Source organism: Haliaeetus leucocephalus, unplaced genomic scaffold (assembly GCF_000737465.1).
Source record: "Haliaeetus leucocephalus isolate CR32 unplaced genomic scaffold, Haliaeetus_leucocephalus-4.0 Scaffold668, whole genome shotgun sequence".
NCBI classification, from domain to species: Eukaryota; Metazoa; Chordata; class Aves; order Accipitriformes; family Accipitridae; genus Haliaeetus; species Haliaeetus leucocephalus.
The window spans coordinates 1,514,734-1,533,940 of record NW_010973104.1 but is presented as its reverse complement, the minus strand read 5'-3'; the positions used below and the strand labels follow the sequence as shown (position 1 = coordinate 1,533,940).

Here is a 19,207-nt window from a genome sequence, read left to right as displayed (position 1 = left end):
TCAACTTAGCGTTGCATGTTTTACAAATAAAACAATCCCTTCTTTTTAAACAAACAACAACGAAAACCCTTTCAGCTATGCAACTGCAGGCCTGCTTCACGTAGTGAGGTAGCCAGGGCTTGCTTGCTCGGACACCCTGCTGTTGGCCATATCACAGCCCTGTCCCCGGGACAGGGCCCTGGGAGTGCTCTGAAGGCAGGTGTTGTTAGGGGGTCTCCTCTCTGCAGGCCTCCTCTGTTCTGATCCTTTCATTTAACAGCAGTCAGATCTTTGCTAGAGGCTCATCACAGGAAAACTTTTAAGTTAAGCCAAAGTGTCTACAGGGTAAATGTTTCAGTTGCCAGGGCAGTGTGTGCTGCATCTTGTCAGCAGAATTGAGCAGTTCTGTGTTTGACAGCCACCTGCTGCTCAAGTGTGGCCCTTCTGCTGGCAGAGGGGCCAGGGAATTCAACTTTTCTGGAGAGGAACTTCTGATGACCTTTAGCCTGTGTCTTCAGGAACTGAGCGCTCTTTGTTGTCCCTGTGCATACAGGGGAGGGTTGCAGGTCAGTCTGTGGTCTCATTTGCTGCTACTTTGGCATCTTAAGACAGGCAGGGCCACAGGTGCAGTGACAGTGGTAGGAAGGGCACTTCTCTAATTGTTTCTGGAGTTCTGAGTCGCCGAATCATTCCCTAGAGCTTGCTTTATTGCCTCCAGTCATGCTGTGTATTCCTGGCCAAAAACGCTCTTGTGAAAGGTGCCGGCAGCCTGGAGAACTTTGTACTGGCTCCAGCAGGCTTTCGGGTCACCCCATCTGTGGGGTGGTAGCCAGGGGTCTGCTCCTCGTGAGCTGCAGCATGTGCTGTGTCCAGATGTTGAGATCTGAGTTGAGCTGTCAGGGAGAGTTCACATCAGTTCAGAGAGGCTGTTGTCGAACCCTTGTGCCTCATTATGCCTTATTTACTCTTTCTAGCTGTCTAATGCCCTCCTGGAGAAAGAAGTGATAAATTATGATGACATTGAAGCTTTGATTGGGCCTCCACCCTATGGGCCAAAGAAAATGATAGCTCCTCAGAGCTGGCTTCAAGCGGAGAGAGACAAGCAAGACACAAGAGATGAAGAAATGCCCCAGCAGCCACCAAACCATGAGGAGGAGGAGGAACCACGCCTGAGACCAGTATGAAGCCCACTCCTGATGTGGAACAGGAGGACTCCAGAGGCTTCTTTTGGACACAGACCCTTTCCTTTTTCAGCTCCAGAATCAAAGATACCGAGCAGGAAATCTCTGTGCTGCTGTTATCTGAAAATTAAGGGATGGCTACATTGGCTCTTTTAATGAGTTTTTTCCTGCAGGAGGAAGAACTCCTTAGCATTTTGAAATTGATTCTCAGCAGGGTAGTAGTGATGAGGAGCTGGGTAAGTCTAATCCGCTGGAAAGATTTCTTGTACACGGGAGCAGTGTACACATTCTTAACGGTGAACGATCGTGTGGAGTCCTTGTCAGACACCTCTCACTGTGCTGTTTGACATGGCAGGAGTGCAGGGCTGTCCCCTTCCGTGCCAGAATGGTCAGTGTAGTGAAACCTCTGCAAGACTCTGAGCCCGCTGAGGTGCTCCAGTTCTTGTGCAACTCTGCTGTAACCTTTGGTGATCTCTGCTGCTGAACATAAAATAGAAACGGAAAAACAGACTTCACTAGAATAAACTGTTCATAATATGCTGCTGTGTCTGTAGAATATGTCAAGATGCAGATATGCGTTTTGGCACATATAAAGCTTATTGTAGCTATCGAGTTGTACAGGAAAAGGGCTTTCTTCTCCCTGTCCAATAACTTACATTCAGTTTTTATAGCAAGTTTCTCGCAAGCAGAGGTTGAGGAAAACCTGTGTGCAGAAACCAACATAACCCTGCTGTGTGATGTTAGAAACTAGCGTTGCAGAGAGTGGCTCCGAGTTACATGTTGGAAGATTGTTTGGCGGCACTGCTGGTTCAGAGCTGGAGAGGAGCTCTCAGGAACTTGAGCAAAAGCAGGTGTGTCTGTTGGGAAGCCTCGGTAAAAAGCCGGCAGTTCCTCTGGCTCCTTCCTCGTGGCTCTTGCAGAACAAGCTGTGATGACATGGTTGTCTGCCATTCAGCAGGGAAAGCATTAAAATGATTGTTGGTGCCTGGTGTGCTCTGGCTGGATTAATCCTTTAGGAAAGGTTAGTGACTTGAGTTATTCTGTGAGGATTGTCTGTGACTTGAAAGACCCCACCCCAAGCCCATCACCTCCCAGGCCTCAGTCACAATCCCCAGGCTGCTGCTCACGGAGTCAGGCTGGAGCCGAGAGCCTCTCCTTTCTCCTGATGATGGGGGGAGGATGGTTCTGCAAGGCATCCTCTCCCCTGTCCCAGCACCGATACACCTACGTACACGGAGCCTCGAGCCCTCCCTCGAGGGCTGGTTGTCATCCCCGTGGTGGGGACGATTTCCCTTGCTTTCAGGGGCAGAAGTGGTTTTCTACATTTGGGAAGCTACTGCCTGGATTTTTTTTTTTCTTCCAAACCTGTTTGTTTCTTCACAAGGTCAATTCTTTGAATTCACTTTTCCAGCAGCAGATATTCTTTTATAATTTTTGTTTGTTTGTTTTAAAGTCGTGGCTGCGTTCTAAGCTGCCTGAATCAACCCTTTGCCGGGAGGATTTGGTTCTGCGGAGCTGAGGGGGATGCCCGTAGGGGTGCTGTGCTGGTGGGACAGTGCAGGGGCCTGGGTGGCTTCCAGCATGGCCGTGCCATCCAGCCGGCAGGATCCACTGGAGGATGTGGGCTCTGCCAAGGTGGGTGGTGGTCCCCTGACCGCTCTCCTGCCATGCAGGAGATGCTGCTGCTCTCCCCAAACTGGGGAGGGTGGCAGAGCCCTGCTGGGGGGCCCCATGGCAGAGCTGGGTCTCCCTGCTTGTGCGGTGTGGAAGGGAACAGGGTCCCCCGCGGTCCTGCGGGAGCCCTTGGGGACGGCGTAACCCCCTGCCCCGTGTCCGTTCCCATCGCACCGGGCATGTTGGCCCCGGGGCTCCCTTCGCCTCGGTGTGCGCGGCCCCTTTAAGCTGCCGCCATCTTTACTAGGGGCGCGGTGAAGCTGCCGCCAGGCTCTTCCGCCGCCGTCGTTCCCATTGGGCCGTTCCCGCGGCGCTGCCCATTGGTCGCCGGTGCCGCACTTCCGGCGCTCTCGGGCGCCTCCGCTTCCTTTTCCGGTCGGCCATTTGCAGTGGCGGGAGGTGAGTCGGGGCGCTGCCGCGGCCGGGGGGGCTCCATCCGCCGCCATCCGCCCGCCGGGGGCTGTGTTTCGGACCGGGCTGTGCCCCGGGGCCGCTCGGATACCTGCGCGGGGCTGCGGGTTGCGTGGAGGGCTGCGCCCGGGCCCGGAGGGGGGCGCTGAGAGGCTCCCGGCCTGGGCATGGACATGGGCCTGGCCCGGCGGGCTTGGGAGCGTTCTGGGCCCGTCCTGGGTGGCACGGGGACCGGGGAAGGGTCTCTGGCGTGGTCGCCGGGGGATGCCCCGCGGCCCCGCTACCCCGGCGGGGCCGGCGGCCGCCTTTAGCCCTGCCCGTGTCCGCAGGCCCCGGCAGCCATGGCGCCCAGCCGCAATGGCATGATCCTGAAGCCCCACTTCCACAAGGACTGGCAGCGGCGAGTGGCCACATGGTTCAACCAGCCCGCCCGCAAGATCCGCAGGTGAGTGCCCGCGGCCCGGCTTCCCCCGGCCTGCTCCTGCTGCTTTCGCTCATGTAGTGGGGGGGAAGGTATCTCTCGTCTTGTATCGGGCTGTTTAGGAAACTGAAGTACTGTGTCTTTGTATTAAGTAGTTCTCCTAACCTTGTTAAAGGCTCTGGGATAGCAGCGGGGTGTGGGGTCTCTGGTCAGGGTCAGGCCGTTCTAGCTGCAGTCAAGTGATGAGAAATCTCCGGAATCGCTGTACCTCATTGATGATTCCCTCGAACCCTTCTGTATCTGATGACTGCGGCTGTTCTGTAGAAGCAGGCATCAGCCTGTCTGAGCTGCTAGGGCAGTGTTGTGTTTGCTTCTGAGAGATCCCCACGCTGCAGATGTTGCCCTGCAAGGGAGGTCGCCTGGCAGTGTAGGAGTGGCACATCTGGCAGAAATGCAGTGTTCCTCATCGCTCTCCCCTTCAACCTTCCAGGAGGAAGGCCCGCCAGGCGAAGGCTCGTCGCATCGCTCCCCGGCCCGTGGCTGGGCCCATCCGGCCTATAGTGAGGTGCCCTACTATCAGATACCACAAAAAAGTTCGTGCTGGCAGAGGCTTCAGCCTAGAAGAGCTTAAAGTAAGTACGGAGCACTGATCTCAACCCAATAAAACTAACTTCGAGTCTGAGCCCGGTTGTCTTGTCCTGTTCATCTGCATATAGGCAACGCGCAAGTGAATTGCCAAGGTGTCAGCATCGGCTGATGCTGGCTCAGCCAGGGGAGACTTCTGGTGTTGCTGGCTCTACAGAAGCGTAGAAAACGCTGCTCTTGCCTTTTCTTTAGCTGTGGCGTGGGAGTGCAGTAGCGTATGTCAGAGTAAAAAGTTGCTTTGAAAAGTAAACACCCATTTGTCTGGTCAGACTGTCACTTAAACAAAATTCCATTAAAATTGGGTTCTGGAAGAGCCTTAATTGAGTGTCCTAAGCTTCTTTTGGGGGTGGGTGGGGAAAAAAACTAATAGTTTCTTCATTAAATTATTTCATTTCTTTTTGAGACATGTTTCTGCTAATCCTAAAAATTTGAGCCAATGTGAACCTGTTCGTGTTGTGGACCAAGTAAGCCACCCTCAACTTATTTTTAGAGAAGTAGGGAATGTTGTGCTAGGGAAGGGAACTGTTCAGCATAGCCTTGTAGAGTAGCTATGCCTGCTTCTCATGCAATAGCTACAAGCTGGTTTAGGAACACTTAGAAGTCTGTGGGAAGTGTTCAGTGCCCTTCGTTGCTTCAGGAAACTGTTCTCGGTGACCTTCCCAGGCATGCAGAGCTGATGAGCTGTTAAAAGTTAGATTGTGGTGGTCTGCAGGAACCCTCACCGGCCTATCTCCACACAGTGGGCAGGAATAAACATCAGTGCTTGCTGGCAGCCGGCATCCAAAGCCATCTCTTGTGCGTTGTTTAGTATCTAATTAAAACATTTATAACAGTGAAATTAGTGCATTGAAGCAGTAAAATTGTTCTTTCAGATGCCAGATGCTTCATTACTTCATTTTTCTTTAATTTTTGGGTAATGTTGGAATACAAAATGGTACGCAGATGTTTGTTTTTAAACAGAAAATGAGGTTATTTCTCATTTAAGATGGTTACAAAAAAGTACTTCTTTAATGGAGCTTCTAGTATTCAGTGAACCAGAGTTATCTGCTTGCAGACTTCGAACATTTTTGTCTTATGTGTATCAAGAGTTTAAATGTCCCCCTCATAATTACTCAGGGGTTGCACTTTGCTCTCCTGAGGAGATCCATCTGCAAAAATTACTGTAAAGTCTGTGGAATATTTTAAGCATTAAAATACAGACACCAGGATGCCCTTTGCCTGCATCAGTCCCTCTTGCCAGACCCTCACACTGCTGATGGCTGTTCGGTCAGATGCTAAACCTTTCTCCAGACTCTGTAGCCTGTGACGGCTGCGCTCAAACCCTTGTCTGGCTGATGACCCGAGCGGCTACCAGCAGTAGTGTGGTGGCATTGGGAGTTGTCAGATGCTGACACTGTCCACTCTCTCTTCAGCTCGCTGGCATTAACAAAAAGTTTGCCCGGACTATTGGAATCTCTGTGGATCCCCGGCGACGTAACAAGTCTACCGAGTCCCTGCAAGCCAACGTGCAGAGGCTGAAGGAGTACCGCTCCAAACTTATCCTCTTCCCAAGGAAGCCGGCTATGCCTAAGAAGGGAGACAGCTCTGTAAGTACTTGGCTGCTAGAAACACTTCACGGGGTCTGTTTCTGGTCATGTTTTTAGAGGTTTGGTCGTTGGTCCATCCTGGTGCTGTGGCGTGCAGTCAGGCGTTGCTCTTGAACACTTTTCATAATGTAAACCCCCCAGGGGGGGAGCAGCCCTTCTTTCAGGGACAGCATGTTTCCTGTGCATGTCTGTAGGGATGACTGAGCCCAGCGCAAGGCCAGGCCTGATACGAGTCAATTTCCACAGGGATCTCTTGGGTTACAATAATGCTTTGGGGAGATTTTTGGCCTAGGGACTGCTGTGCAAAGGGGCGCAGCTCAGGTTTGGGGCTGAGCTCCTTGGGTGGTCTGTTTGCTGGAGCTTTGGTCGCTGACCAACCAGTTGAATTTTAGTTTACGAAGCTAAATTGTCAGAATGGCTGAAAAGTCCATCTGGAATTGTGTTCTGCTGTGGTGACAGCTGTGTGGAAAGGGTGAGGAAGGCGAGGACAAACTCTTCAGTGGAGCAGTTCAGTGAAAACTGTGCATAAGGCAGTCTCAAGAAGGTTGCTGCTGTTGACATACAAAAATGCTTTTCATTAAAATCTCAAGCAAGATCCAGAGTATAGCTGGCTTTCCTTGGCTCTGCCTCTGGTAGATACATGCTTCCCATGGGGCGGTGCAAGCCATGAAACGAGGTGGCGTGCTCAAGCTATCCTCAGTCTTCTGGAGCATCTGTCGGCTCTGAGCCACTTAACCGTAGTGGAGCCCACTGTGCTTGGGTTGCTTTTCAGAACAGGGGAGGAAGGGTCTCGAGCTTCTGTACCAGTAGGTACAGCTACTTGTGTCTGAAATACTGTTTCAGATTTGTTTACTTGAAATCAACTATCTAAAATAAATAATTTTTGTGTGATGCCATACTCTTAGAAGAAGCTGGAGTTACCCTTAGAAGGAATTGCTGAGGAATATGCTGGGTATCAAACTAAAAATGGCACAGTAGACGTCAACGTTTTTCTAGCTGGCAGAACTCCCGAAAGGCCGCTGCTCCTCTGGCCAGATCCGGGCTGATCGATAGCCAGGCAAAACGCGGGTTGTTGATGCGGCATGTCTGTGCCAAGTACTCCTATAGCTGCACGGCTGAAATGCTGAATTCGTTACCAATTGGCCTTAAATCTCTGGTTGGAATTGTTAACAACGTGTTTAAGCTGAGTACCTGCGTACAGGGCATGTTTTTAACCGAGGTACTAACCTCAGATGTTTTAAATACTGGGGTTTTTAATAATGGGTTTTTTTGTCCTCTTGTTATGCAGGCTGAGGAACTCAAGATGGCGACTCAGCTGACTGGACCAGTTATGCCAATCAAGAATGTAAGTGTAACTAAATCGCGTTCTCTGTGTGACATGATTGAGACTTAAACTTCCCGGAGAGGATTTTTTTCTCGCTGTTCTACAGCTAAGGGTTGCTGCCTCCAGGCACTTCCCATCCTGGATCAAAAAAAAAAAAAAAAAACAGGAACAGGCCAAGCTTGTCCTTGTCTTTTGCCAACATCTGTTTTTTGGTTCCTCAGCATTGCAGAGTGGACTGTAAAGAACTAATTACTTGAAGCTCTGCTAAACTTCTTATCAACTGAGGGAGGCCTTGCATGATGAGCTGTGTTTGTGGGTGCAGAGGAGAGCTCCAGGCACCGGTGTCAGGGGCTGTTGGTTGGGAATAATCATATGTAGGTGTTCCACTTCTACCCTGAATGGCCCATGAGAGAAGCAGAGCTCCATATGCTCTCCAGAGAAGGCCACGGGGGAACCTGCACGATAACCCCTCCAAATCACACGATTCCTGTGAAGGCACACATGAACCATCTGCCATGTGTGTTTGTGTTCAGCGCTGTGTCCTCCAGGTGGGCTCAAGGGTTGGTGATCCACTTGTACCTTTGAGGGAGCTTGTAGCCCTGTGGAATTTGGGACGTGTTGGGGTGAGGGATGTGTGCTGGCAGCACAACAGCCTGGGCAGGTTGCATCGTCACCATTTGCCTCAACCCTTGCTGCTTCCGAAAGGTGCCGTGGACAGCACGCCACAAACCTGACTCGGCTTTCACGTTGCGCTTTTTTTTTTTCCTGGTATGTTCTGGTCTTGTGCTGACGTGCACTGGCGAATTAGGAACCAGTTGAAATGAGGTGCCTGGTGGAGTGATGATAAGGGCAGAGCCTGTAGATGGCATAAATGCTCTATTCTTAACAGCGTCCTGGAGCTAGTGGTAAAAATGTAGCGAGGTTAATTGTGTTAAGCCTTAAATACAGTCTTCTCTGGGAGCCTCTGATGTGCGGTCTGACTGTCTGGCGCTCTCTCCCACTAGGTTTTCAAACGGGAGAAGGCCCGCGTTATCTCAGAAGACGAGAAGAACTTCAAGGCCTTTGCCAGCCTGCGCATGGCCCGGGCCAACGCCCGTCTCTTTGGGATTCGTGCGAAACGCGCCAAAGAAGCGGCAGAGCAGGATGTGGAGAAGAAGAAATGAACTGTTCTCCCTAGAACTGTCAATAAAAAAAAAATATAGAAATAGGAGTGTGCTGTCTTTTTAGGGCAAATGTACAGAACTGAGCTGCCCTGTTGCCTGCGCCCGCCCACTCGGCTGCAGTGTGTGTACGGCACGTGTGCTGGTGCAGATTGTGGGCCGCTGTGCGTGGAGGGATGCGGTCGGGGGGAGTTACTGTTCGGATGTCGTTTGCTGTGGTTAGAGACTCCAAACTTCCCTGAAAGCGAGTGAAACAAACACGTTGGTCTTGCGCAGCTCCCTTCAGGGAGGCAGCCTGGGCTCCCTCCTGTGCTAGAGCCTGACCCTGTCTCACTGTCTCTGGGGTGGTTGAAGCTGCCAGTCAAGGGTTTTTTGGGATACCCCCTCCCTGACAAGCTTTGTCTGCTTCCCACTTACCTGTCTGCTCTGCCAGTGTTGCAGATTTAATGATTTCCACCCCTCTGCCTGTGGTGCAGTGTCAGGCAGGCAGAGCTCTGCTATTAGAAGGTGGGGTGGGGTGGTGGGTGTCACCCATGGGCTCTTTGCCCTGTGAGCCTCACCTGGGGGCCCACAGCGCTTACTGGGGCTGTGCCCTGCACTGTCTGTGTGTGGGATCCTCCTCCCTGATTTTGGAGGGGCATGGGGGGAGCGAGGTGATTTCTTTAAGGAAATACCTTGGTGGCATTGGAGAGGAGCCTGGCTCCTCCGTGGGGAAGGGTCTGGGGGCTCTGGCCCATCCTGGTGGCTGTGTTGGGGGGTCCTGGGCTCTGCCTGCCCCAGGGTGGGGGGCTGATGTGGGGTCAGATGCGATGGGTCACGGGGCAGCGTTGGTGGGGTCTGTCCTGCTCTGGGGAGCACTCACCCAGTCCCTTCGCTGGCTAAGCAGTTCTGGGGCTGTTCTGCAGCCTGGCCATGCTGCGAAATGCCCCTGCTGGGATAATTGAATCGTTTGTTTTCGTTAGCAGGTTGACAGAAACTTGGGGATCAGATACAATTGAGCACTCCGGCACAGGGGCCAGTGGGAGCCCCGGCACAGATGGATGAACCTGAAGTTGCTTAAACGCTGGGGGCAAGAGCTGTCCGGTGTGGGGCTGCCCGTGCCACGGCAGGCTACTAGCTCATCCTTCCCAGCCCCACTGCCCGAGCCTGCGGTCAGATCCTGCGCCCCCCCCCCATGGGTCGGCTGCCTCCTGCCCCACGGGGCTGTGCCGTGGGGCTGCAGGAGGAGCGGGGAAGGAGGGTGGCCTATTTCTGCCACGCAGGCTGGGGATTAGCTCCCAAAGCCCAGGGCCCTGCAGTGCCCTCCTGCTCATTAGCCCTATCTGCATTTTAATCCCTCCAAATATGGGCTAATTACATCATCTTTCATAAAGCTGAGCTGACAGCACCGCAGTGCTGGGGTGACGTGCGTGGGTGGGGGGTGCCAGGGCAGCCCCCCAGCCGGCAGACGGGGCGCCCAGGGTTCTGGGCGCATGGAGCGTGGGTCCGGGTGCTCCGGCGTGTGGGGAGGACAGACGGCAGTTTTGGGGCACCCCGTCCTTGTGGTGGGGTGTTGGCTGAGAACGTGGCGGGGACTGCAAGCGGGACAGGCCTAGGGTACCCCACAGGGAGCGGCTGGGGAGGGCGGGGGGCCGTGGGGTGCTGGGAACCAGGGCTGTGCCACAGGCGGCTCACCGGGAGCGGGAGCACTTGCCCTGGCACTGCCAGCGGTGCCGGGGACCCCGGGAACCCCACTCAGCCCCAGTGCCCACGGACGGGCTCTGCTCCGGTACCGGCAGCGAGGCAGTTAACGGAGCTTGTCGTCTCCCTCTTAGGGCTCCGTTCCCGAACTGCAGCTTGAGTCAGTTGTGTGGAGGTGGCAGCGGCGGCAGCTCCGGCTGGCACACCGGCTCCGGCTGGCACACCGGTTTCGGCTGGCACACCGACCCAAGCCTTCGGCCCAGCCGTGTGCGGAGCCCAGGCCACCGGCACCCAGGTGAGGGGGTTGACTGGGCAGGGTGGGAGCCGGTGCCCCCTCCGCTGGGGGATGCCAAGGGGTGCCCATCGATCCCAGGGAAGAGGACGATGCCCGATGGAGCTGGGGCACCAGAGCCTTGTGCCGGGGAGGACCGGGGCTACGCGTGACTTTGCCGAGAAACTTTGGCCGGGCTGGGCACGCTGAGGTGCGGGCAGGAGTGCTGCTCAGCCCGAGCCAGGCAACCCCCGGGGTTTTGGGTGGGGGGGACAAGCCCCAGGCTGGGGCTGGCGGACCCCCTTGATGACCCATCACTGCAGCATCACCTGGCTGAGCATCACCAGCCTCTGGGTGGAGGGTGGTCCCCGTCCCCAGCATGGGGGGGTCACCCTGGGGTGCCACCAGTCCTGCCTGGGGCAGCGGGATATGGCCAGCACTGCCAGCATCACCCAGCGGCACGGACAAGGACCTGGCGTCCCCGCTGCCCTTGCCAGCGAGCCCTGCCCAGACGGGGGGTGTGCTGCCTGCAGGGGCAGGAGGAGATTTTCTTCTCCCCAGTGCCAGGAAGGGCACCCCGGGGTGGGGGCCCAGGGCTGCCTGCACAGCCCCCGCTCCTGCACAGCATCCCGGCCTCACTCGGGTACCCCTTCCCCATGGGATGCATCCTGCCCCTGGGTGGGGAGGGGGGGGGCAGAGGTGGACACAGCCCCACGGGACCCCTGGTCGGCCCAGGGGGCTGGTGGGTGAACGCGGGCACAGCAGCACCCGTGGGGCTGGGTGGCACTTGGGGGTATACGGGCAGCGTCACGAGGGGTGTCCCAGCTCCGGCTCACCCCGCTGTGCTTTGACGCCTTGCAGGGCCCTGCAGAGCCATTGGGACTGGAACCGGCCACCCCATCTCGCAGGGGGTCCCTGTGGTCCCCTCCATCCACCAGATCATCCCACCCCGGTCCCCACCAACACCCGCTGCCACTGGGGACCTGCCCGACCCCACAGACCTGGTCTCTGGTCCCACGCCTGGCACTGCGGGGCGACGTGCCCTGGGCATGACGGGCGCCTGCCCGGCTCCCTAACGAAGGCAGCGGCTGCCCTCGCCGCCCCGCTCCCCCCACATGCCTTTCTCCCACGGGGCCGCCTGCCCCCCATCACGCCCGGCCACCCACCGCGCCACGGCCACCATGGGTGAGACCCCCGAGCCGTCCCCCCAGGCTCCGCTGGCCGTCCTCTCCAAGGTGGAGCTGCGGGTGAGCTGTAAGCACCTCCTGGACCGCGACACGCTCAACAAGTCGGACCCCTGCGTCCTGCTGCTGATGCAGTCCCAGGGCCAGTGGATGGAGGTAGGAGGGTGGGGGGCACCGCCGGCACCCACCGCAGCAAGGGCCGGCTGTCATCGGGGTCGTGGCGGGGCTGGGCGCAGGGTGCTGGGCGCAGAGTTTGTGTCTCTGTGATAGCGACAGGAGCAGAGACAGCCCCAGGGTGGCTGCAACACCTGTGGGGCTGGAAATAGGGTAGGAGCTGCTGCGCAGGGTGCAGAGCAGGGTGTAAGGTGCAGGAGATGGTGCAGAGTAGGGTGCAGGGTGCGCACAGAGGATGCTGGACGCAAGGTGCAGAGCTCACGGTGCAGGGAGCAGGGCACGAGGTGTAGGGTACAGAGCGCAAGGCTCGTGGAGCAGGGCAGGGTGCTGTGGGACCCTTGGCAGCGTGTGGGGACGGTGCAGACACCTTGGTTAGAGCGAGTCCTTGGGGGCTCCGGTAAAGCCGGGGAACAGGGCGCCCACGGTGCGTGGCTCCAGCACGGCTCCGCTGCCCCAGGCCAGGGGCAAGGGACACCTTGGCCACCCCTGGGGGGGGATTAGGGCTTGCGGGCTGGTCTCATCCTGCTCGGGACAGCCAGCTCAGAGAGGGTCAGGGCCGGCACTGCGACCGCGTGCCCCTCGCTGTGCCGTGCTATGGGGCCGTGGTGCCCACACGAGCTGCGGCCGGCACTGGGACCGGCACTGGGGCTGGCACAGCTCCTTCCCATCGCTCCCCCATGGCTTAGCTCTGGGCTGGTGCCGGCAGCTCCGCGCTCACTAATCACCGCTGCTCAGCCAGCAGATTTAGCGCTAAATCCCTCTGCGTGTAATTGACTCTGCTCGCTGGAGCCAGAGCTGGAGCCAGGGCGGGCAGCGAGGGGCCCTGTGCCAGCTGCGGCTCCCAGACTGTGCCGGGCCAAGCCAGTTGTACCCTGCTGTGCCACCCCACACTCTGTGTGCCATGCCATGCTGTGCCGTGCCATGCAAAGGCCAGATCCAAGAGGGCCCCTCCTGGGCCACCTTTTGGTGGGACTCTGTGAGCTGTCCCCTCCATGTCCCTGCCAGAACATGTCCCCCAGCCCAGCCAAGACGGTGGCTGAAGCCGGCTCAGCCACTGCCCGCTGGGTCCGAGAGCCAAAACAGCCCGACACGCCGGCAGGGGCTGGCACTGGAGGGGCTGAGATGACCGAGACCCGGCGCCCCGGTGATGGGGCTGTGGGGCTGGCAGTGCCCACGCAGGAGACACAGTGCTGCATGGGGTGGCCCTGCCACCGCCGCAGCGGTGCGGGCTCGGCAGATGCTGCTGGACCAGGCAGGCGGTGGGCAGGGGCCGGCGGGCTGGCAGAGTGCCCTGGCCAGGATGCGTCCTGTTGAGTCAACGCTGGCAGGGCCGGGGTGTGGGGGAGGCTCCTGGAAAGCCGCTCGGCACCCGCTGCCGGCGCGGCCGGGAGACCCCTAGCACCCACCCACCTGCCAGGGCCACGGTGGCCAGTGGCCCTTGCCCTTGGCCAGCCTGGGGTGGGGAGCACAGGGGCTCATCCTGGGCACTAGCCCATTGCTCCTGCTTGGGCAGAGCCATGGCAAACCATAGTCCCGAGTCAGAGCATCCCCTCGAACTGACCACGGGGTTTGCCCCGAGCTCCGGAGGGAGCAGCGCCCCTGGGACGTGCGTGTGCCCTCGGGGGCACACGACCCTGCCCAAGCCAGTGCCTCCAAATGCCGTTCGCCTGGGAACCAGCACGGGCAGGTAAACGCTTGCGCAGGGCTGGTCCTTCCTGGCAGCTGCCCGGCATTTCCCATCCTGCATCCCCACATCCCTCTGCCCCTGGGTTCCTGCATCCCCGTGTCCGGCTCCAGGTGAGCTCCGGCATTCCGAGGTCCTAGGCAGCTCCACTGGTCCCAGATCCAGCCCTGAGCTGGGCTCTGGCCCCGCTGTCCCCCCCCAAGCCGAGCTCCCGCTGTGCAGGTGGACCGCAGCGAGATCATCAAGAGCAACCTCAACCCCGTCTTCGCCAAGATCTTCACGGTGGATTACTACTTCGAGGAGGTGCAGAAGCTGCGGTTCGAAGTGTACGACAGCCACGGGCACGCCGGCGTGGGCACGCACGATGATGATTTCCTGGGGGGCATGGAGTGCACCGTGGGGCAGGTGAGCCCCTGCCCCTCGCGCCAGGGACACCCACCGGCGACATCCCCTCCCCGACCCCTCGGCTTTTGCAGATCGTGGCGCAGAAGCGGGTGACGAAGCCGCTGTTCCTCAAGTACGGGAAATTCGCCGGCAAGTCCACCATCACGGTGAGCAGCCGAACCTGCACCAGGAGTGGCACCGAGCTAGGACCCCAGGGTGGCACCAAGTTGGGGCACATCAGTGGCACTGAGCTGGGGTGGGGGGCATTGAGCTGGGGGACATGGGGGGGGTCCCCAATGACCCTCCTCATGTCCTAGCTGTCATTCAGCTGTCCCCAGGCTCTTGGGGGTGAGGAGGGCTCAGAGTCCCTGCTGGCAGGGAGGGCATGGGGACAAAGCTGTACCGGGTGCTGAGCACCCCACAGCCGCCTGTCCTGGCAGGTCATCTCGGAGGAGATCTCGGGGAACAATGGCTACGTGGAGCTCGCCTTCCGGGCCAAGAAGTTGGATGACAAGGTGAGCCGGGTCCTGCGGGCAAGGGGAGCCGCGCAGGCAGGGCGGGCAGGGTGGATAGTGCTCTGCCCCATCCTTCCATCTCCAGGATCTCTTCAGCAAGTCGGATCCCTTCCTGGAGATCTACCGCATCGACGACGATCGCAGCGAGCAGCTGGTATACCGCACCGAGGTGAGGCCCCAGGCAGGATCCGTCCCTCGGCCGGCCCGTGGCCGCCCCGGCGGCTGCTCAGCCCCGCTGAGCCCCCTCGACCCCCGCAGGTGGTGAAGAACAACCTGAGCCCCATCTGGGAGCCCTTCAAGGTCTCCCTCAACTCGCTCTGCAGCTGCGAGGAGAAGAGGAAGCTGAGGGTGAGGAAGGGCAATGGGGACCCCCACCCCTGCCCCAGTGGGGCACGTGTCTCCTGGCTTCCCCGCAGCCCCACATGAGCGGCAAGCTGGGGACCCCAAGCCACCAGGGACGGTGCTGGGGCTGGGTGCAGTTTTGGGGGGCCGTGGGTGGTGCCCCCCCCCCCCCCAGCCAGGTGCTGCCCAGCCGGGGCTGAGCCGTCCCCCACCGCAGTGCGTGGTGTGGGACTACGACTCGCGGGGCAAACACGACTTCATCGGGGAGTTCTTCACCACCTTCGAGGAGATGCAGAAGGCGATGGGGGAGAACAAGGTGGGCGTGGGGACGCGGGGACAGCCTGTGGGGTCACCCCTCCGTGCTGCCAGCAGATCCCATTCCAGGAGGCACCTCCCAGCTCCTCCTCTGGTTTTGGGGCCATTCTCCCCTCGCTGTCCCCCTCTTTGGGGAAGGGATGGTGGGTCTGGGCTCCTCTGGGGAAATTGGTCCTGGGCTGGCTGGAATCCGTGGTCTGGCCGGGAGCGGGGAAGGCGGCTGCAACCTGGGGCTGTGGGGCAGCGGGGTTGGGGGGCTGCAGGGTCATAGAGCCATGGGGGCTGGAGTGTTATGGGGCTGTGGGGCTGCAGGGTTATGGGGTTGTGGGGTCACAGTGCTGCAGAGCCATGGGGCTGGGGTGCTGCGGGGTGCCGGGGGGGGACCGGCGCACGGGGCCGCATCCCTGGGGGTGGGGGGCTGCAGGCAGCGCGGGTGCTGCGTGCCACAGGTGCAGTGGGACTGCATGAACCCCAAGTACAAAATCAAGAAGCGCAACTACAAGAACTCGGGGGTCGTGGTGCTGCTGGACCTGAAGGTGAGCACCCCCGTGCCGTGCCGTGCCGTGCCATGCCTGGCTGCTGTAGGGTGGCGTGGGGCAGGACCGGCTGATGCGGGTCCCTCTGGAAGATCCACAGGGTCTACTCCTTCCTGGACTATATCATGGGCGGCTGCCAGATCCACTTCACGGTGAGCGGCGTACCCCCACCCCGAAGCGCCAGCAGCTGGGCAGGGGCTCCGACACCGGGCCAAGTGCCCGTCCCCAGGGCCAGGGGCTGCAGGTTTTGCATCCCGGCTGCCCCGAGCCTCAGCTGTGCCATGGGGCCGGCACAGCCACCCGATCCGAGCAGGGACGTGCTGGTGGCCCTGCTCACCATGGGGGGACCCTCACCGCTGCTCCCCCCCACCAGGTGGCCATTGACTTCACGGCCTCCAACGGGGACCCCCGAAACAGCTGCTCCCTGCACTACATCAACCCCTACCAGCCCAACGAGTACCTCAAGGCACTGGTCGCAGTGGGTGAGATCTGCCAGGACTATGACAGGTCAGTGATGGCCACCCCAGGGCCAGGACACCCCAGTGATGGGCACCCTGGTGCTGGCAGTGCCGGTGCCGGGGCTCCTTATGCCTCTTCCCTTGCAGCGATAAGAAATTCTCAGCTCTGGGCTTTGGTGCGAGGATCCCCCCCAAGTACGAGGTAAGGGGGTGGTCAGGGCACCGGGGCGCCATGGGACGCCAGGGATACCCTCATCCCTCCAGCCACCCTTGGCCGTGGCTCCTGTGGGGCTCGGCACGTGCCGGGGGCTGTGGCGGGTGGGTGAGCACCGGCTGCCCCCTCCCCTCTCGCCCTCCAGGTCTCCCACGACTTTGCCATCAACTTCAACCCTGACAATGATGAGTGCGAGGGTGAGTCCAGCTCTGATGGGGCTGGGGAGGCTGGGCCCCCAGCCCCCCCCCGTGCCAGAGCCTGGTGCTGCCCACCCCTCACCTCTCACATCCCCCCCCAGGCATCCAGGGCGTCGTGGAGTCCTACCAGAGCTGCCTGCCCAAAATCCAGCTCTATGGCCCCACCAATGTGGCCCCCATCATCTCCAAGGTGGCTCGTGTGGCAGCAAACGAGGAGCGGACGAAGGAGGCTTCGGTAGGTACCCGCTGCCCCTGGCCGGTGGGCTACAGGCTGGGCTGAGACCCGGCACGCTCATGCCACTTGTGGCTGCTCCCCCATCGGAGCGGAGCCCTTGTCCGGCTCCCCCCGCTTGGGGCCAGCAGTGGGGCCAGGCAGCCCCCCCCAAAGCATCCGTCTCCCCCCCCCAGCAATACTTCATCCTGCTGATCCTGACGGACGGAGTGGTGACAGACATGGCGGACACGCGGGAGGCCATCGTCCGTGCCTCCTACCTGCCCATGTCCATCATCATCGTGGGGGTGGGCAACGCCGACTTCACCGACATGCAGATCCTGGATGGGGACGACGGCATCCTGCGGTCCCCCAAGGGCGAGCCCGTCCTCCGTGACATAGTCCAGTTCGTCCCTTTCCGGGAGTTCAAGAACGTGAGTGGGGTATCGGCGGTCCTCCCGTCCCCACGGCAGGACCGAGCATCGCGGCACGGCATGCCGGTGCCCCCGTGGGTGCTGCTGCTCACACCGGGGCAGGCGGGTACCACCGTGTCCTGACTCACCCGTCCCCCCCGGTGTCCCCCGTCCCGCAGGCGTCACCGACGGCCCTGGCGAAGTGCGTGCTGGCGGAGGTGCCCAAGCAGGTGGTGGAGTACTACAGCTACAAGGCCTTCCCCCCCCGCTGCCCCCAGCCTGACACCCCCGACTCCAACCTCAGCTCGCCCCAGTGAGAGCCCCCCCCCCGCTCCACGCAGCGTGGCGTGGGGACGGATGGGGTCCCTGACGGGTCCCAACCCTGCCGCAGACCCCTCCTTGCCGGGCGGGGGGGGGGCACCGGGAGCTGGCAGCGCGATACGGGGACAGTCCCGGTGCTCCAGTGCAGGGCACCCCCTCCCTGCGCTGCCCAGGGTACTGGGGGTCCCCAGCGGGCATTGCCTGGTCCCAGTGGTCCGTGCCCTGTGGCCCATTCCCACTCCATCCGTGCTGTCCCCGTGGTCCCCTCGGTCCCCGCTTTTCTGTCGCTGTGACGTTGTTTGGAGGCTGCATGACGAAACCCCCTCCCCAGCGTGCGGGGGGGACACCCCCCAATAAAGCAACCAGCCCCGTGCCGCGTGCTCTCTGGGCGCCAACACCAAACCTCCCTGCTGGGTGCTCAGTGGGGCGCGGGCAGAGGGACAGGCAGCTCTCAGGGTGCTGCCCGGCCCCCCTCGTGCCCCTCACCATGCCACCACACTGCCCAGCCCTGGCCGGCAGCAAGCGAGAGCCGAACGTGTCCCCCAGCCCCGGCTGCCCGCACGGGCACTGCCGCTGGCCGCTCCAGCTGCCCCTATATTTAAGGGGATTCGTGACTGGCAGCGTGCAGGGGAGCGCCGGCGCTTTGAAGCTGCGGTACTTTTGAGCAGCCACTGCTTTCAAGTTGTGCCGGAGCAGCCGACTGCCCTGCTGTGCCGCTGCCGGCTGCTGCGGCCCCAAAATCCAGGCCACGGGAGCGGGAGTGGAGGCAGCGCTGGCACCCGCCTCCTGCCCCTGCCTGGCACATTGCCTCTGCCACGTGCCACATGCCGTGTGCCATGTACCATGTGCCAGGTGCTATACCATGTGCTGTGGGTTGCGTGCCACGCGCTGCATGCCACACGCTGTGCCATGTGCTGTGTGCTGCATGCTGTACACTGTGCCGTGTGCCGTGTGCCATGTGGCACATACTGTGTGCCGTGTACTATGTACTGTGCCATGTACCATGTGCCACATACCATGTGCCATATGCTATGTACTGTGCCGTGTGCTGTGTACCGTATGCCATGCACCATGTGCCACGTGCTGTGTGCTATGTGGTATATGCTGCATGCCATGCACTGTGCCATGCTGTGCCATGTGCCGTGTACTGCACGCCGGGCGCTGTGCCACACCGCTGCCGTGCGCAGCGCGCCAAGCACTGCGCGCTACTTGCTGCACCAAACGCCGGGTGCTGTTCACCGGGTGCCAGCTGTCTACTGCCGTGCGCTGTGTGACAGTGTGCCGCGTGTCCTTCACCTGCTGTGTGTTGCCGTCCCGGTGCTGGCAGATGCTCCTGGGGCAGTGATGTCCACCGGAGCGGGGTGTCACCCAAAGCCACCACAGGGACTGAAACTGGGGCCCGGGGCAGCCGTCACGGGGCAAGGGCCACCCAAGACCCTGCCAGGCGGGTGCCACCAAGCCGGGCTGCGGGACCAGGGATGCCGCCATCACCCTGGGTGCCAGCACAGGGGTGCCAGCCTGTCCCGGTCCGGGCAGCCACTCACCCGTCCACTGGGATGGCCACGCTGAACCGCCGCGACCTTCTGGCGCTGCCCGCTGCCGGCACTCCTGCATGCAGGCAGAGCGCGCTGCCCGCACCACCCCGATCAACCCGCGTATTTATAGCTCCTGATTCATCTGCTATAAAGCAGGATAATAGACGTCGCCATAGAAACCCGGCGCCTGACGAGGCTGCGGCGGCAGCCGGCCCTCGGCGCGGGCAGGGGTCTGCCCCAGCACCCCCATCTGTGGGGCTGGCTGGGTGGGTGCCCCACCGGTGGGTGCAGGGGGACCCCACGGGGCTGGGGGGTCCTGGTGTCACCCAGCCAGGCTGCACCCGCCGGCGGTGCAGCAGGGCCGGGGAGTGGCGGGGGGGGGGGGGGGGGGG

General features: G+C 60.3%; 3 protein-coding genes across 4 annotated transcripts in view; all 3 read left to right on the top strand.

Moving 5' to 3' along the window:
• SPG7 (spastic paraplegia 7 (pure and complicated autosomal recessive)) overlaps positions 1-1,286 on the top strand; it is a 41,772-nt gene extending 40,486 nt beyond the window's left edge. Inside the window, exon 19 of the mRNA XM_010579563.1 lies at positions 954-1,286. Coding sequence (XP_010577865.1) covers positions 954-1,163 — 210 coding nt within the window. The 3' untranslated portion in view covers positions 1,164-1,286. The remainder of the gene's footprint in view (positions 1-953) is intronic.
• A 1,311-nt stretch (positions 1,287-2,597) lies between these two features.
• RPL13 (ribosomal protein L13) lies at positions 2,598-8,431 on the top strand. Of its 2 annotated transcripts, XM_010579562.1 has the most exons (6): positions 2,598-3,233; positions 3,575-3,690; positions 4,157-4,298; positions 5,724-5,897; positions 7,186-7,242; positions 8,226-8,431. In XM_010579562.1, exons 2-6 carry the CDS (start codon positions 3,587-3,589, stop codon positions 8,382-8,384), a joined length of 636 nt encoding a protein of 211 aa, XP_010577864.1. In that variant the 5' UTR covers positions 2,598-3,233; positions 3,575-3,586; the 3' UTR covers positions 8,385-8,431. The 2 variants fall into 2 exon arrangements, with proteins under 2 accessions (XP_010577864.1, XP_010577863.1); XM_010579561.1 differs by lacking the exon at positions 2,598-3,233 and having other exon boundaries at positions 3,531-3,690.
• A 3,016-nt stretch (positions 8,432-11,447) lies between these two features.
• Positions 11,448-17,276, top strand: CPNE7 (copine VII). The gene is made up of 15 exons (XM_010579560.1): positions 11,448-11,672; positions 13,597-13,779; positions 13,851-13,925; positions 14,199-14,273; positions 14,359-14,442; positions 14,532-14,621; positions 14,833-14,931; positions 15,380-15,466; positions 15,559-15,618; positions 15,840-15,973; positions 16,072-16,126; positions 16,284-16,335; positions 16,437-16,570; positions 16,744-16,980; positions 17,139-17,276. Exons 1-15 carry the CDS (start codon positions 11,448-11,450, stop codon positions 17,274-17,276), a joined length of 1,728 nt encoding a protein of 575 aa, XP_010577862.1.
• The last annotated feature ends 1,931 nt before the right edge of the window (positions 17,277-19,207 follow it).

Coding starts and splice junctions, on each gene's coding strand:
- RPL13 (XM_010579562.1), top strand. CDS start 3,587: ATGGCGCCCAGCCGCAATGGCATGATCCTGAAGCCCCACTTCCACAAG. Junction 3,691..4,156: donor CCCGCCCGCAAGATCCGCAG/GTGAGTGCCCGC, acceptor TCAACCTTCCAG/GAGGAAGGCCCGCCAGGCGA. Junction 5,898..7,185: donor CTAAGAAGGGAGACAGCTCT/GTAAGTACTTGG, acceptor CTTGTTATGCAG/GCTGAGGAACTCAAGATGGC.
- CPNE7 (XM_010579560.1), top strand. CDS start 11,448: ATGCCTTTCTCCCACGGGGCCGCCTGCCCCCCATCACGCCCGGCCACC. Junction 11,673..13,596: donor CCCAGGGCCAGTGGATGGAG/GTAGGAGGGTGG, acceptor CCCGCTGTGCAG/GTGGACCGCAGCGAGATCAT. Junction 14,443..14,531: donor AGCTGGTATACCGCACCGAG/GTGAGGCCCCAG, acceptor CGACCCCCGCAG/GTGGTGAAGAACAACCTGAG.